Raw genomic sequence first — 15,769 nt, 5'->3', positions numbered from 1 at the left:
AAAGTACATAATCTTATTTTGTCACATCTTTTTTATGCAGATGATGTTTTGTTTCTCGAAGAATGGTCTACGACAAATATTAAAAATATGGTAATGGCGCTTAATTGTTTTTACCTTGTGTCGGGTTTAAAGATGAATCTTCACAAATCTAATATCTATGGTATGGGGGTTCGGTGTGATCAAGTAGTGGGAATGGTGAGTGTTACCGGTTGTGCTCCGGGAAAACTTCCATTTAAATACTTGGGTCTTTCTGTGGTTGAAAATATGGCTCGTATTTAGAGTTGGTAGGGCATTATACTATTATCTATAGATGGTCGTGCTATGCTTTTGTCATCTATCATTGGTTCGTTGGGTATTTACTTCATGTCTTTGTTTTTTATGTCAGTTCAAGTTAAAAAGGAGCTTGAATCTCTTAGAGCTCAATTTTTTAGGGTACGGAAAACGGGGCTCGGAAAATACATTGAGTGGCATGGGACTTAGTCATTGCTCCAAAGGACCACGGATTAGTAGTTTACATTGTTTCAATCACTCTCTTTTACAAAAATGGAGATGGCAATTCCTTACATAACCGAATGCGTTATCGGTAAAAGTTATTAAAGCGTTATATGGGAGTTGCTATTTTCCTTATTTGGATTGTAATAACCGAGGGGGTGGGGTGTGGAGCCGAATTTTAAAGTCGTGTTATGCATGAGAAAGGGGTGATCCCTTTTTCCACTTCTTTTCGTAAAGTGGGAGACGGTTCAACTATTTACTTTTGAAGAGATATATGATGTGAAGGTGTTCCTTAGGCCCTTCGGTTTCAAAGGCTTTTTTAAGTGGATAGAAACCCAAATTGCTTTGTTAAGGATCATTGTTAGGATTCTCAATGGGTTTGGGGGTGGTCTCGCGAGCTGAATCAAGGTGTTGAGACTTCTCAATTTTTGGAGGTTCGGTCTCTTGTAGAAGGGACCCGATTGGGAACAAGTCAAGATAAGTGGTGGTGGGATTTGGAAGATGATGACAACTTTACTATCAAGAGCACTAGACGGTATGTTGAGCAATTAATGCTACCGGATGTAGAGAGTGATATGATTTGGAATGTTTACCTTCCTAGGAAGGTAAATATTTTTACTTGGCGTCTTCTCATGGATCGCCTTCCTCTTAGGACGAATCTTGTTAATCGCGGAGTGGATGTTCAGTCGGTTCTTTGTTCGTCTTGTAATCGGATGGGGATTTCGAATTAAAATGAAGAGAATTGTACTTCAAGTGGTTATTCAGACAACGTGGTGGGTTCTTTGGAAGTTTTGGAATGATTTGGCTTTTGGAAATACTTCATGTCGTAAGGAGTTCATTATTGATTCGTTTTTGTGGTTTTGTAACAAAAATAGAAAATCACGGATGTCTTGGTCCGGGTAGTTATGAAACCTTTTACTTCTTTTGTAATGTTCTTTTTCTTCTAGCTTCTTGTTGGTTTTTTGAATAAATTTAAGCAGTTCAAAAAAAAAGCTTAATCGGTTGTCAATACAAGATTGTGCCAAAGATTCTTGCTAATAGACTTAGTCAGGTTCTTTCGTCGATTATTGGTAAGGTAATCGTATTTTTCTTAAGAAGCAACGAATTTTTGATGGTATGTTGGTTGTTAATGAGGTCATTGATTGGGAGAAAAATAATAGAAAGCGAGTTATGTTTTTCATGGTTGATTTTGAAAAAGCTTACAATATGTTAACTTGGGAAGATTTGTTAAAAAACATGTAAGCTATGGGAAAGATAGAGAGGCTGGATCAAGGCTCATTCAAAATCATATATGGTGTCTATATTGGTCAACGGTTCTCCTACAAAGAATTCTTTATCAAGCATGACCTTAGACAATGCGACTTCCTTTCTCCTTTTTTATTTCTTGTTGTGATAAGGTCTTCACATAGCGATAAAATAGGTTTGTCTTAAAAAAAATTCAAATCAGTTGTTGGTTTGCAAGAGATAGAGTTGTCCCATCGTTTTTATGTGGATTATTCGTTTATACGCCTCTTATACTTCGTTTCATGTCTTGGCATTAACCTTTCAAAAAGTTGTTTATTGGAGTTAGTGTTACAAACGAGGAGATTAATGGCATTGCTAATGTTTTGGTCTATAAGGCAAATAAACTCTCTTTTATTTATTTGGGAATTCAGTAATTCCATAAATATTCGAAATTGAATGTCGATTCTTTATCTTACAGAGGCCATTTAGCACTTTTATATCGAACCTTGGATTGGAAGTCTTGGTGTTTATTATTTTTCTCTTTTCCAGTTGCCTAAGTTGATTTTTGAAATCACTAGAAAGTGCTCTTAGTAAAGGGGATCATGTCTTAAATTCAATGTTCGACTTTCTTACAAAGAACCATGTGGACAAAACGACCCACAAGGCCATGTCCCTTCATCTTTACGAATGAAATAGCTGTATCACTTATATGGTGACAAACCGAATAGATCATAGATGGCATGATCATGTCACTCACAAGGAAAACATGATACGACCGTGCCAACAAAATATAACAAAATCTTAGAAACATGGAAAAAGTAAAAAGATCGAATATAATAATACTCAATTTGAGTAAATATCAAATAAGAAAGAAGGTATCTCGATTTCTTTTGTTCTATTTTTGAGCTTGATGATATGGTTTATGGTTTGCAATGACTTTGGCTTAATCAATAAGTCCTAAACAAACGAATACATAGAGGGTTAATGACTTAATAGGGTAACAATCTATTTTATGTGTGCATATTTGGTCATTTTACTTTTTGCGTGGACTATTATCCAGTAACATTTATTTTTGAAGTACACCATTATTACCGGTTATTGCACGTAAACCAGTTTGTGGGTTTGAGTTACATCTTTGGTGACAATTCTATGAATTTTTAGCGAGCCTAACTTTGTCCCTGTTTTTTACTCTCGAAAACCGGATCTAAAATGAACCAAAACAAAATCGAACACATGTTTTGCATCAAGAACATTTGTTTTCCATAAATCATTTGAAGGGGAAAACATGCATCTCGTGTGTATTTGAAGGGAAAACCCAAAAAAAATGTTAATGCAACTTGTATTCAATTGAGGGGAAAGAAACCTACAACTCGTGAAACCGATGATAAAAACAAAATAGAATGCAAATCAAGATACCAAAATTGTTACGAGTACTTCTCAAGACTCCTAATCTTGCAAATGGTTCTCGAAATCGAATCATTTTCGAATGCTATTGGATTGTCACATTAGAATGAGAAATCTAGAAATGGAAACAAACAAAGGTGCTAGGTTACGAAGACGTCGATAGAGATGCCAAATAAGCATTAACCTATAATATACGTTTAAATAAATAAAAACTAATTAAAATCATATAAAACAAATTCAAAAAATATTAAAAACATACAAAATTTATTCACAGACTAATTAAAAGCATGCAAAACTATTTTGTATAAGTTTTTATGTATGAAATACAACCAAAAAGTATAGAATAGAAAGAGTAATTGTCCACACATTAGATAGTCTGCATGTTGCTTTAATTGGCATTACGAGGGTACCTTCGTAGGAGGGAAAGGTGTCGGTGGTAACACCACTAACCCACACCTAATGATATATATTAAAAACCTAATAAATAAATGGTAATATTGCAAGTATAAGGACTCGGTTTGAACTTATTTAGGGGGTGTTTGAGATATTTTTTTACCTTCAAAAGTTCTTTTTGCAAAAAGACTTTTTTGTAAAAGAACTTTTTACAAAAGATGTTTTTAAAAATGTATTTGTATTAGTTTTTGAGAAGCAAAAGTCAAAAGTTGTTTTTAAAAGGTGTTTGGTAGTGGTAGTTAGGGGTATATGTGAGTCATGTAAGTGTGAAGGCTTCAAAAGTTCCAAAAAATTACACATACACTTTTTCAAATGCTCATAATTCTTCTTTATAAAAAATTAGTTTTAAAAGATCTTTTACATTTACCAAACATCTTTTATTCCATTTTAACTTTTTGGAAAAAATAAAGTCTAAAAATTAGATAAAAAGATTAAACAAACACCCCTTAAGTTATTTAAAAAAATAAAATAAAATTCATATTGTATAAAACTATTATTATATTAAAAAGAATAAATCAATCATAAATATGGATCAATTGAAGTGAAAGAATCATGTGGTTACGTTTAAGATGGTTTATTTGAAATCACCTTATACATATACATAATGATACGATTCATGATAATTAAATGACTAACTAGTATTTTGTTATTGAAAATTTTCTTTGCGAAGTGGACTATAAAAATATAAAATAAAGTTTTGAGCATCATGCAAAAATATAACAATTTAATTAAGAAATTATAAGAGTAAAAAGCAATATTAATTAAAACGAAAATTGTAACAACAAATTAGTAAAAGACCAAAAATACAACTTTAAAAGATAATAATGGACCAATATTATAACTTATATAATACCAATAATTTAGCTTTATAATTATAAATTATGAAAATTGTCAAATTAAAATTATATAAGAATAAAAAGTGTAAATATTGAAATCTTTTATTATCAGATCCAAAATCTCAATTTTTAGATAGCTCTTCTTATACGTCTTGTATTCGATGCTTTAAATATTTTCAAAGTTTCTAAGTAAAAATTTCATTTTAAAAGCCAATAGAAACATCATTCATTCATTTCAAAACCCTTCAAAACATGATAATATATAAAATAGTTATCAAAGTACAAATCAGGTCATAAAATATGGAATGTTGGTGGATGCGGTGCAATCATGTCAAGCGCTTCCATTCGAACTGGAAATACTTGAAACCATAAACATAAAATTGTAAGCACAAAGTTTAGTGAGTTTCCCCCTAAAATATCCCATACTATACATACATAACAGTCAAAACAAAATTGTGTCTATTTCACCCCCTTCGGTCTCTTTCAACCGGTACTGTGTCTATTTCACCCATTTCGGTCTCTTTGAATCGGTACTTGAACCGATACTCGGTTTATTTCACCCCTTTCGGTCTCTTTGAACCGATATTGGGTCTATTTCACCATCTTCAGTCTCTTTCAACCGGTATTGGATCTGTTTCACCCTTACAACTAAACATACAATCATATCAACAATAGTCACAAAGACAATAAGCTCATACATGCATAACATTAAGTATCATAAAGACAACTATTATCCTACAAACATAATCCAGTGGGTCGGCATTGGTGCCTTCGACCCACGTGTACAATGAATGAACTCACCTATCAAACAATGATCAACTGCAACTACCACTACTGCTATGAACACAGATGCTATTAACCACTTATACAGTCATATAAACTCTTAGCTTTTCTTCCAAGACCAGGGATTTGACCAAAAGTCAACGCAATTCAAAAGTCAAAGTCAACGGTCAAAGTTGATTCACCACGTCGTGGCCCATGGGTCTAAACCAGATCCAGACCCGAGTCAAAGAAATCAACATATCACAGTTTTCCATGTCGTGGCCTTCCTTGGCCATATTGTGGGCATAAGATGACAAAACAACCGATCTGACCAAAGTCGTTATGGTGTGGTGACCTGATGCCACGTCGTGGTTACTGGATTCCAAACAACTTAATGGATTAAGCTATTTTCTTTAACCCCAATGAGCTTCAAAGCCCAGATCTAGTCAAAAACATGGTCTAGAAGGGTAAAGTTTATGACTTTACCCATTAGGACCATCCAAAAGCTCCAAAAACTCAAACTCTGGGTTCCACAAGGCATGAGCTTAACCATTAAGAACTTATTACTTTAAGTCTGAAGTCCATCTTTTCCAGAAGTGTTTCTAACACTAAAACCAACATAAAAGTTGATGCTTTATAGATATGCATGTCCAATGCATGTCTTGAACCTATATTAGATCAAAATGAGAGTTTATGACCTAAATCTCATGTATGAATTCATAATACAACCAAACTTCATATCCAAGCCACAAACTATCCCAAATGTCTCACGGATTCATAAAGTTGCAAACTTTATGAGATCTTGTTAGGCGTGTCAAACCCAACAACTAATGAGGTACGACATACTCCAAAAGAATCTCACTATATTGCACTAAAAGGTAGTACAAGGCAAGTAGGGTCGATCCACAGAGACACTGGATAATTAGTCTATACCTTTTTGTGCAAGGTACTATGGTCACCAATAGTAAAAACGGGGTTTAGAGTGCAATGACTAAACAAACAAATTAAAAACACACGATGTCAGCTAAATGAGTGAATTAAATTCAGGTTTTGTAAGGACTCCAACTTCATGTATGCCAACTTAGCAATGTGACTCAAAGATGACACAATATTCGTTCAGTTCTATCTAAGTTGGTACTTGAAAGTGTTAATAAGCTCTAACACTTTTCATTCACCACATTAATTAACCAAAACAAGCTCTTTGATTAACCCTAACCTTATTAACCTAATCTAAACAAGCTCTTAGAATTATTTTAAAAGATTGCATGAAGCTTATTGTGAATGATCCCAACAACACCCAATACTCCTCACATGCTCGGGAGTGTAAAAATGTATGAATAAGATTTACACTAAATTCATTCAATAGAGATCAATTTAATGCTTATTACTTGTTCAATTTCACAAAACAATTACGGATTTTGTAAAAGAGATAACTTGAATGACCTAACCCTAATTCAAATGGCCAATAAGAATCACAATTAGAATCAAACATTCGATAGAAGCAAAATCAAATTAATTAAATAGAAATTGAAAACAAACATCATGTTATATGACTAAAGTCACTACCAAGAAGTCAAAACATGAAATTGGAGAACTAGGGTTCTAGCCACACATGGATAGAACAAGATCACAAGAATAAAAGATGAAAATAATGTGCAATTACAACTTAAAAATACTAGAAATAATGTTTCCAAATGATTATTGATCAAACCCTTGCAAAAACCTTCAAAATCCCCTCTCAAAACGTGCTCTGATATGTTGTGTGTATGTAAAAATGTCCCTCAACCCGTAATATGAAAGATAGGAAAAACTGCCAAAAGTTGGTTTTTTGGTCGAACACGGTCCGTGTTGATTTAGGCTAAACTGACACGACCCGTGTTCAGCAGCCAACACGGCCCGGGTTGATTTGCACTAAACTGACACGACCCGTGTTCAGCATGGTCAAAAGCTCCCATTTTGGTCAACACGGTCCGTGTTGATTTTGCAATGTAAATCCAACACGGCCCGTGTACCCCTCTGACTCCGAATCCAAACTTGATTATTCCAACTTTTTCGTTCTTCGCCCGATCATCCCGAAATCTTCACCAATGCTTCCCGGCACCTCCCAAAGTGTGTTCCAACCTCCGGTTTACCTGAAAAAGACATGAAAATGTGCAAATAAGGTTGTTCTAGAGACTAACATGAAATATGATGAAATGCTTGACGAATGAAGGACAATTATGCTAAATAGATGCACAAAATGGGACTAAAAGGTGTGCAAAAAGGTGCACAAATTGCACCTAACAGATCTCATCATTTAAACTAACTAGAACAAGTTTTAACTAACTAGAACAAGAAGATTATGGGGCAAAGCTCAATCAAATGAAAATTTTTTAAATATTTTCATGACATAAAACAGTTAAAATTGCAAAATCGATTGTAATAAAAAAAAATTATTATATGTTAAATCGTCTAAATTTGGTGTTACGATATGTTGAAGTTTTCAAGGGGTGTTTGTAACGACCCAAAATTTAAGACCAAAAATTTCTTTTAATAAAACATTACTTTAAGCAAAGTCATCATTCCAAAACATAATCTAAGTATAAGTTTTCAAAACACATGTTCATTCTCAGAGTAAACATTCCCAGGTTGTCTAATCTATGGTGTGTGCAATGCGATCACCCCGAGCTCTTCCCTCTGCTACCGGAAGTACCTGAAACCAAAACTGAAAACCGTAAGCACGAAGCTTAGTGAGTTCCCCACCCTACCACATACCATGCATAACCACATACTGCATATATTGGGCCACGCCCGCTATCTTGGGCCTCGCCCCTACCTCGGGCCATGCCCGCTACAACGGCCCCGCCGCTCCAGGCCCCGCCTGGCTTCGAGCCCCGCTCGGATACAGATCTGTTTCACTTAGGCCTCGCCTGTCACAGGGCCCCGCCCACCAACAAATAATATCATATAAACATGTCACAACACATAAGCTAAACTCATACGACTGATCTTGTCCTAAGGCCTCGCCTAGCCTGGGCCTCGCCTTTGTCCTGCTACTGATGAGTCATGGAACCCCATCCACGCTCCTACTGGTAGTGAGATACGGGCCCAGCCCACCCTCACTCCTTTTCTAGTTTGGGCCTCGCCCCTGTTTTGCTACTAATGAGATATGGAACCCCATCCACACTCTGCTATTGGTGAGATACGAGACCTCGCCCACACTCACCTCCCTACCAGGCACATACATGTATCACACAGACAACAAGTATAAACTATCATATAAACAAATCCTTGGGCACCCGCTCGCTATTACTGGACCTCGTCCTGAATATCATACTAGCATATTATGCCTAAGGCTAACCCCCCGGTCTTCTACTCGTAACTACATGGGCCGAAATTGTGGCCTTAGACCCATTCACACAAAAGGGAAACTCACCTGCACTGGCTAAACTTGCTGATGAACTTACTAGCTGCTTCCCGGCAACTCACTGAACTCCTGCTCCCCTAGCTCCCCGAACTACCAATATCAGTGCAACACTGAGTCTAACTGACCCCCGAAAGACAACCAAGTCAACCCTGGTCCAAGTCAAAGTCTTGGTCAAGGTCAACCTTCCAGGTCAATTCTACTCGCTGAGTCACCCTACTGACTCGCCGAGTTCATAATTTCAGAATCCTTCTTTTCGCGTCTCGACTCGCCGAGTCTACCGATTTCTGAGTCCTGACCTGTCCAACTCACCGAGTCTCCATCCGACTCACTGATTCGAGTCTCAACTCGAAGGGTTTGGGGTTTCGCAACCTGACTCGGTGTGTCCAAGAACAGACTCGTCGAGTACAAGGCAATCTTCATCTGACTCGACGAGCTGTTCATCCCACTCGTCGAGTTGCTCCTCACCTTCATGCTACTCGCCGAGTCCACTCAAAGGACTCGCCGAGTCCACTCAAAGGACTCGCCGAGTCCATTCAAATCCCTTTACGTGTAGAGGGCTTTTGAGTCATGCAGGGGTTCCAACTCATAGATCCATACTCCCAAAGCTCAATCCTCACGTAAAGTTGCAAACTTTACGTATAACTAAAGAGATCTAGGCTCAAAACACTCTAGGGCTAGGTTTTGGGACAAAAGGGCTTCACCAACTCCTCATCTTTGGATGCTTTATGACATATTAGACCATCCCAATACTAGATCTGAAGTGGCAACAACATATCTAGGCCCCAAACTTGAATTGGGTCTCATACAACCATAAAATCCCCAAATCTTATGACAAAAGTAGATCTAGATGTAAAGGAGGGAAGATAGCAGCTTGTTACCTCCAAGATGAACACAACTGAAGTAGATCTCGGATCTACACCTCCTCCTTTGAAGCAACCTTCTTGTTCTTCAAGTTCCTTTCCAAAGTTTCCTTCCTCCAAGCTATTTCTCTCAAATGATGGAAGCTCACACGAAATCAAGGGTTTAGTGGTTCTCTAGGATGATATGGGGGCCGAGGGAGGGACATAACACCCTTTAAATAGGATACAACTCCCGGGATTAGGGTTTTCCTCATTCAGACCAGACTCGCCGAGTCACCTTGGCCGACTCGTCGAGTCGGTCACTTACTCCTCGACCCGGATCCCACTCGGACTCGCCGAGTTCATCCGTGGACTCACCGAGTCGCCCTTAAAATTAGGGTTTTCTTTCATTTCTTGGTCTTCCAAACTTTGGGTGTCACAGTGTTTGACTAAGGGGCTGTTTGGTAGGATCTGAAATTTTAAGATCTGAATTTTTAAGATGTCTGAATTTTTAAGAGGATCTGAATTTTTAAGATCTGAATTTCTAACATGCTGTTTGGTTGGAACCTCTGAATTACTGTGATGAATGATAAAAATGACCATTATACCCTTCTATATTATTTTTTGCCGAATCACTTGATTAATTACAAAAAAATATAAATACCATACAAAATCCAAATAAAGCATTAATACCTTCAAATCGACAAAAACATGTCTTCAAATCAAATAGTTTAACCTACAAATTCAAATTCAGCAAAGAAACATAGAAGCTTATCATGTTTATTTTTGGAGCTTAAACTCATTAGATAGTATTGCTCAAACATAAAGTGAAACATTCATTCACTTGCTTTCAGTGAAGATATATATACTAAACAGTTATTCTCGATTTATCTTTGGTAAAAAAAGATATAGCTATCAAAAACATGAAAACTACAATAACTCAATTGCTATTAATTCAACAAAAATGTCTCTAGAGTACATACCATTCAGAGACTTCCAAAGATTAACAAACAAGAAGATAATATGTATCTCTACATGTCAATACTTATGTTGTACAGCCTCCCATACTTCTTCTCCCAAACAATCTTTAACAGCTAAGGTAAAAGGTTTTGTCGAATAACCTAAACTCTCAATTCACCATTATCCCTGTACATACAATGAACAATTCACTAGGAATATCTTACAAAATGCAATATACAAACCATAGCAAAAGGGAAATTGAGAAGTGTTGATGTGAAGAAGCAATTGCTCTTAACATATATATATATATATATATATATATATATATATATATATATATATATATATATATATATATATATATATAAATTGATTAATTATGAAAAAATTGTAAAAATTAGTGAGAAACAGAAGACAACGATAACATCTGATTTCAACATGAAGACAACATCATCAGATTTTCAAACGATTCCCTAATTTCAGGGGAAAAAAAGGAAAACGTTGCTTTGATTTTAGGGGAAAAAAGCAAATGATGCTTTGATCTTCAAATTTTAGGGGAAACAACTATGATAATTGATTTTCAAGCATTAAACTCGAATTACATAGCAAGAGAAAAAAAAAGACTTTACCTGCAAACGTTGTCAGAGGCGAAAGAGGTGACGGAGACGAAGGCGAAGCCGACGGCGCCAGTGGCGTTGCAGATCGGAAGGAGGCAACAGATCGGAGTTGGAAGAGAAAGGAGCGGAAGAGAGAAGTGGCATTGAAGAGAAAGGCGTGCGTATGAGAAAAGAAAAAGCGCAAGTTTTTATCTGGGGCACAATTGTCTTCTTTTTATTTCAGACACGGGTTTAGGTCTGATTTTTTAAGAGGCATTTGTACAATTAAGAGGTATTTTATAAGTGGCTACCAAACACCTCACATCTGAATTTTTAAGAGTTTGCCTCTTAATTTTTCAATTAAGAGGTAAACAAACAGGACCTAAGCTTATTTAAGAAGCTTATTATCTTATTAGCGGTTCCAAAACGCTATAAGTTAAAAAAATGTTTAGATAAAAATAGTTTATTATGATAGGAAACCGTTAATAAGTAATTTTTTTTCATAAATTACTACATTTATTTACTAGCTTATAAGTTAACAAGTTATAAGCTAATAAACAATAAGTTTTTTTTTTGCTAAACACCCATAAAAATTATATAATTAATTTTTAAGTATTTGTAAATTGTGATTATATATATAAAAAAGTTATATATAAAATAACCAAAACCATTCTTATATGTTAAGTTGTCTAAATTTGAAAATTTTAGTATTTTTTTTAAATGTTATTTATTAACAAATCCTTATCAATTTATTTATCATATATATAATTCACAGTTTATTTCTATATATTAAATCTTTAATTTATGACTAAAATGTGAGGTAATAATATAATAGTTTCTTAAATAATCAATTGTGTTAAAGCTGTTATTATTAAATATGATTATTTGATTCCGACAATCAAATAATCAAAATATATACATAAAAAAACCCTAGCTTTTTACTAAAAACATAATAATCAAATAATAACATAGAAAAAAAACCAAACATTAAGGTGCACGATGGGACAACTGGATTCTACGGGGTTGTTGGGGGTACGAGGGTCGGAATAGGAAACAGAAACGTGCGACCAATAAAATTGTTCCTTTGTGCCACGTTGGCACCATCACAATATTCACCTGTTTTTTTCTTCCCCCATTTTCCGGCCACGTTCTCCTCCGTCACGATCATCATGTATTCCCATTTTACCCCTGCGGTTCCTTATTATTTCAATTTTACCCCCACCAACTCTTCCATGATCGGGTCCATGTACTCCCTCTATATTCAACTGCAATAACATTTGAATTTCAATTTTCAAGACAACTTCTCCTTTCATTCTTCTTCTTCTTCTTCAGTCTCCACAGATCATTCTCAGGGCTTCCGTTTAATCCAAAATCAAAGGTACATAATTACATATACCCTTCAAGTTCATCACAAATGTTATGTTTACACTTTACAGTTGTTCGATGATTCATTCATTCATTCTTTTGACAGTTTCAACTTCTGGGTCTTATCTACTTTGATTCTCAGTTTTGTTCTTGGTTGATCGTTTTAACGTTTATCCACTTGTCTATCTTCTCAGTTTCATGATATTCTTCGATTGTTATATACAGACGAAGGATTAGTAACTTTTTTGGATTTAGGGTCTAAGTTGTTGATAATTTGATCGGGGTTTTGTTTACTTTTGATTCAATTATGTTGGAATTCATCGAATAGTACTGAAATTGAAGTTTTCCGAACAGGGATGGAGTCTGGAAATGGGGTTCCTGAAACTACTGTTCTTGAAGTTAATGAAGTTGTTGAGAATGCGGATACGAAAGTGGTGGATACTGATCCCGAAAACTTGAACAAAGTTGACGAAGATCTCGATTCATCAAAAGCAATCGCGGATGAATCTTCGACGAATGTTAATGAATCTAAAACGCAAACTTCGGTTACCAAAGAGGTTACTTCGAAGAACAACAGTAAAACGCCCAAAAATGGCACTGGTAAGAGCGCATTTGGTAGTAGTAAACCAAAGCCGAGTCTCACTCAAAGTTTATCACTTCCTGCGAAAACCACCATTGCTAAACAAGTTGTGGGATCTCCAAAGGATGAACCTTCATCGTCTTCATCAGTTTCTCCTCGATCATATCCTCGAAAACCATACCGCGGAATTAAATCAAGTGGGTTATCGCAGGTGAATTCCGTTTACCCTTTTCGTATCTTTGAAAGTATTCGTGTTCTTAGTATTGGATTATTGATGTCTGTTTGATTCGTCGATTTCTAGACTAACAAATCAAAAGAAACTGAAGATTGTCCTCCTGAACAGCCTCTGTAAGTTGAATCAATTATCAAAACGTTCGTAGACTTGAATTCGTTTTGCATTTTGATTCTCTTTCTCTTTTTCTCAATTACAGATCAGATGATCATCATCATGGATTGAAACCATTAATCAAAATTGGTCGGCGAGTTAAAGACGACGATGGTGCCAGTTCAACTGCTTCGCCGTATAATATTCTTAAGCTAACTTATCATTCCATAATCCATTGTTTCATTGTTTGATTTATGATGATTTTTTTTTGTTAGACACGCCGCCACTCCCGGTGGGCGTCGCCGGAACAGCACCTCCGGCTTCTCTTTCCGGTTAGACGAACGAGCAGAAAGAAGAAAAGATGTGCAAAATTCGTTTTCTTTCACACCTTTTTGACATTATCAATAGACTGTAAGTTTGTAACAAAACTAAATTGTATTTTGATCTTTGTTGTCTAGTTTTTTTCAAAGATCGAGGAGAAGGTTCAAGCAAAACAAGTAGAAAAAACCACTTTGCAAGCGAAATCAAAGGTGTTGACTTTATTCACTTGTTCTTCAACGCAATTCTCAATCAAAAGTTAATAAAAAACTAAATTAGATTTTGTAAATTCAGGAAAAACAAGATAAGGAGTTAAAGAAACTAAGGAAGAGCTTGACGTTTAAAGCTAAACCAATGCCGGAATTTTACAAAGAACCCCCTCCAAAAATTGAACTCAAAAAGGTACCTTTTTAACCTTTTAATTCGTCTCTCTGAATTGGGTTTTCCGAGATTTTTAGGGTTAATTGAATGTTTATATTTACAGACACCAACTACGCGTCCGATTTCACCAAAATTGGGAAGAAGCAAGAGTTCTTTGTCTACAGTGAGCAAGTCGTCGGAACAAATGGCGACTTCCGGTAGATTAGGTCAAACGACGTCGTCGTCTAGGTTTAACCCTGGTTCTTCTTCCAAGAAGCCCAACACAAAATCGTTATCGAAACCTGAAGTTAAATCTGGTAAACTGAAAGGAAAGGAGTTGAAAGATGAACAGGAGGCGCATGATAGCCAAGTGGCGGGTGTCAACCGCCGTGATGTTGAAAGTTGGATAGAAGACAGCGTGGCGCAGGATACTACGCCGGAGGACGACGTGGCTGGAGGCTAAAATGAGCGGTAAATTTGTGTTGTTGATAAGTCATAAGTGTATGTAATAGGGGGATTCTTGTTCTTTTGTTTCGAAGTTCTTGAGGATTATTTGCAGTGAATGATTTTGGTGTAATTTACTGTTATAAATTGATATGTTTGGTTATTTGATTTGAAGTTTTAGCTGTTATTTGCAAAAGAAAGAAGAAAAGTAGCAATTTGATTTGTTAATTGTGCAAACGTGTGTATTGTTTAGGATGTTATCTGCTTTATTAAGTGGATGAATAATTAATTTGATCATCTATTGGAAAGTATTTGAATAAAGAATAAGTAAAATATTCCTAGAAAGAATTTTAATTTTCTAATTGTTTAAATGTGTACCCTAAAGTAGTTGGTGGCATCTTAAACAAGCCAACTACACATCACTTGTACAAATTAATTTATGTGTTGGCGTTCCAAAAGCATTATTTCTAATAGTAAATATGATCATAGAGTCTGAAATAATATAGCCTAAAAGTTGAGGTATTGAATTTTATACACTAAGGTTTAATGTTCAAATAATGTTACGTTTAAATTGTTGTTAGTATTTGGTGGGACATGTGGTGGCTTGACATGAATCTAGCTTGCTAACATACGTTGTGACTGAGTAGTTTTGATACAGCATTTAACGTGGAAACTATGAAACAAATTGAAAAATCAAAATTGCATAAGAACATCGTATTGAAGGTTGATCATTGATCATGTATAGGTAATAAGGGAGATTGTCACTTTGCACTAAATCCATATTTATTTTTATTATCTCTATCTATCTAATAAAAGACTCTTTTTTATGCATACTTCTTCTATATTTATTTTTAAGTCAATAGTGATTTTACCTTTATACCCTCCATGATTTTAATTAATATTTGGAAAATCATTAAATCATTAACATGAATAACTCATTTCCGAAATTGAAGGATCCCTTCGTGACATCTCTTCAACAAAATTTCCTTTATTCTCCATCAATCCCATAAAATAACAAAATCTACAACAAATCATTAAAGGTAATCACTATAAAACAGGAAACGTATCTTCTCCGAATTTGAACCTTATACATATTTTAAGGAGATATATGTTTTTTATTCATTAGTTTCTTGAATTGTACATTGGTATTAGGTAGGTTCAATGAAATGTTTTGTAATTTTTGGGATTTAATCAAATTTTGCTATATTTCATGTTTTGTTTCTTCAGTACTATTTTGATGTTGATTTTGGGTTTTTATTGAACAATATGTGTTATGAACTGATATTCACTTAATAGCTAAAGATTCAAATGCTCCTTCTTTGATTACTCGGCTTCATGTCTTTAAGTTATTGTAAATTGGAACTTATGGATACATTGTTATAAGAAAATGAGCAAGGAAAAGGAA

The 15,769-nt window shown here is 35.3% G+C and overlaps 1 protein-coding gene across 1 annotated transcript; it reads left to right on the top strand.

Annotated features, from left to right (window-relative positions):
• Positions 1 to 12,226: 12,226 nt before the first annotated feature.
• Positions 12,227 to 14,551, top strand: LOC145003485 (uncharacterized). The gene is made up of 8 exons (XM_078962612.1): positions 12,227 to 12,350; positions 12,692 to 13,128; positions 13,219 to 13,265; positions 13,349 to 13,438; positions 13,518 to 13,605; positions 13,701 to 13,772; positions 13,855 to 13,962; positions 14,045 to 14,551. The coding sequence occupies exons 2-8, from the start codon at positions 12,694 to 12,696 to the stop codon at positions 14,381 to 14,383; spliced, it is 1,179 nt and encodes a 392-aa protein (XP_078818738.1). The 5' UTR covers positions 12,227 to 12,350; positions 12,692 to 12,693; the 3' UTR covers positions 14,384 to 14,551.
• The last annotated feature ends 1,218 nt before the right edge of the window (positions 14,552 to 15,769 follow it).

The sequence above is a fragment of the Lactuca saligna genome, chromosome 6, assembly GCF_052625555.1.
Source record: "Lactuca saligna cultivar CGN05327 chromosome 6, ASM5262555v1, whole genome shotgun sequence".
Taxonomy (NCBI): domain Eukaryota; kingdom Viridiplantae; phylum Streptophyta; class Magnoliopsida; order Asterales; family Asteraceae; genus Lactuca; species Lactuca saligna.
This window is presented reverse-complemented; position numbering and strand designations above follow the sequence as displayed.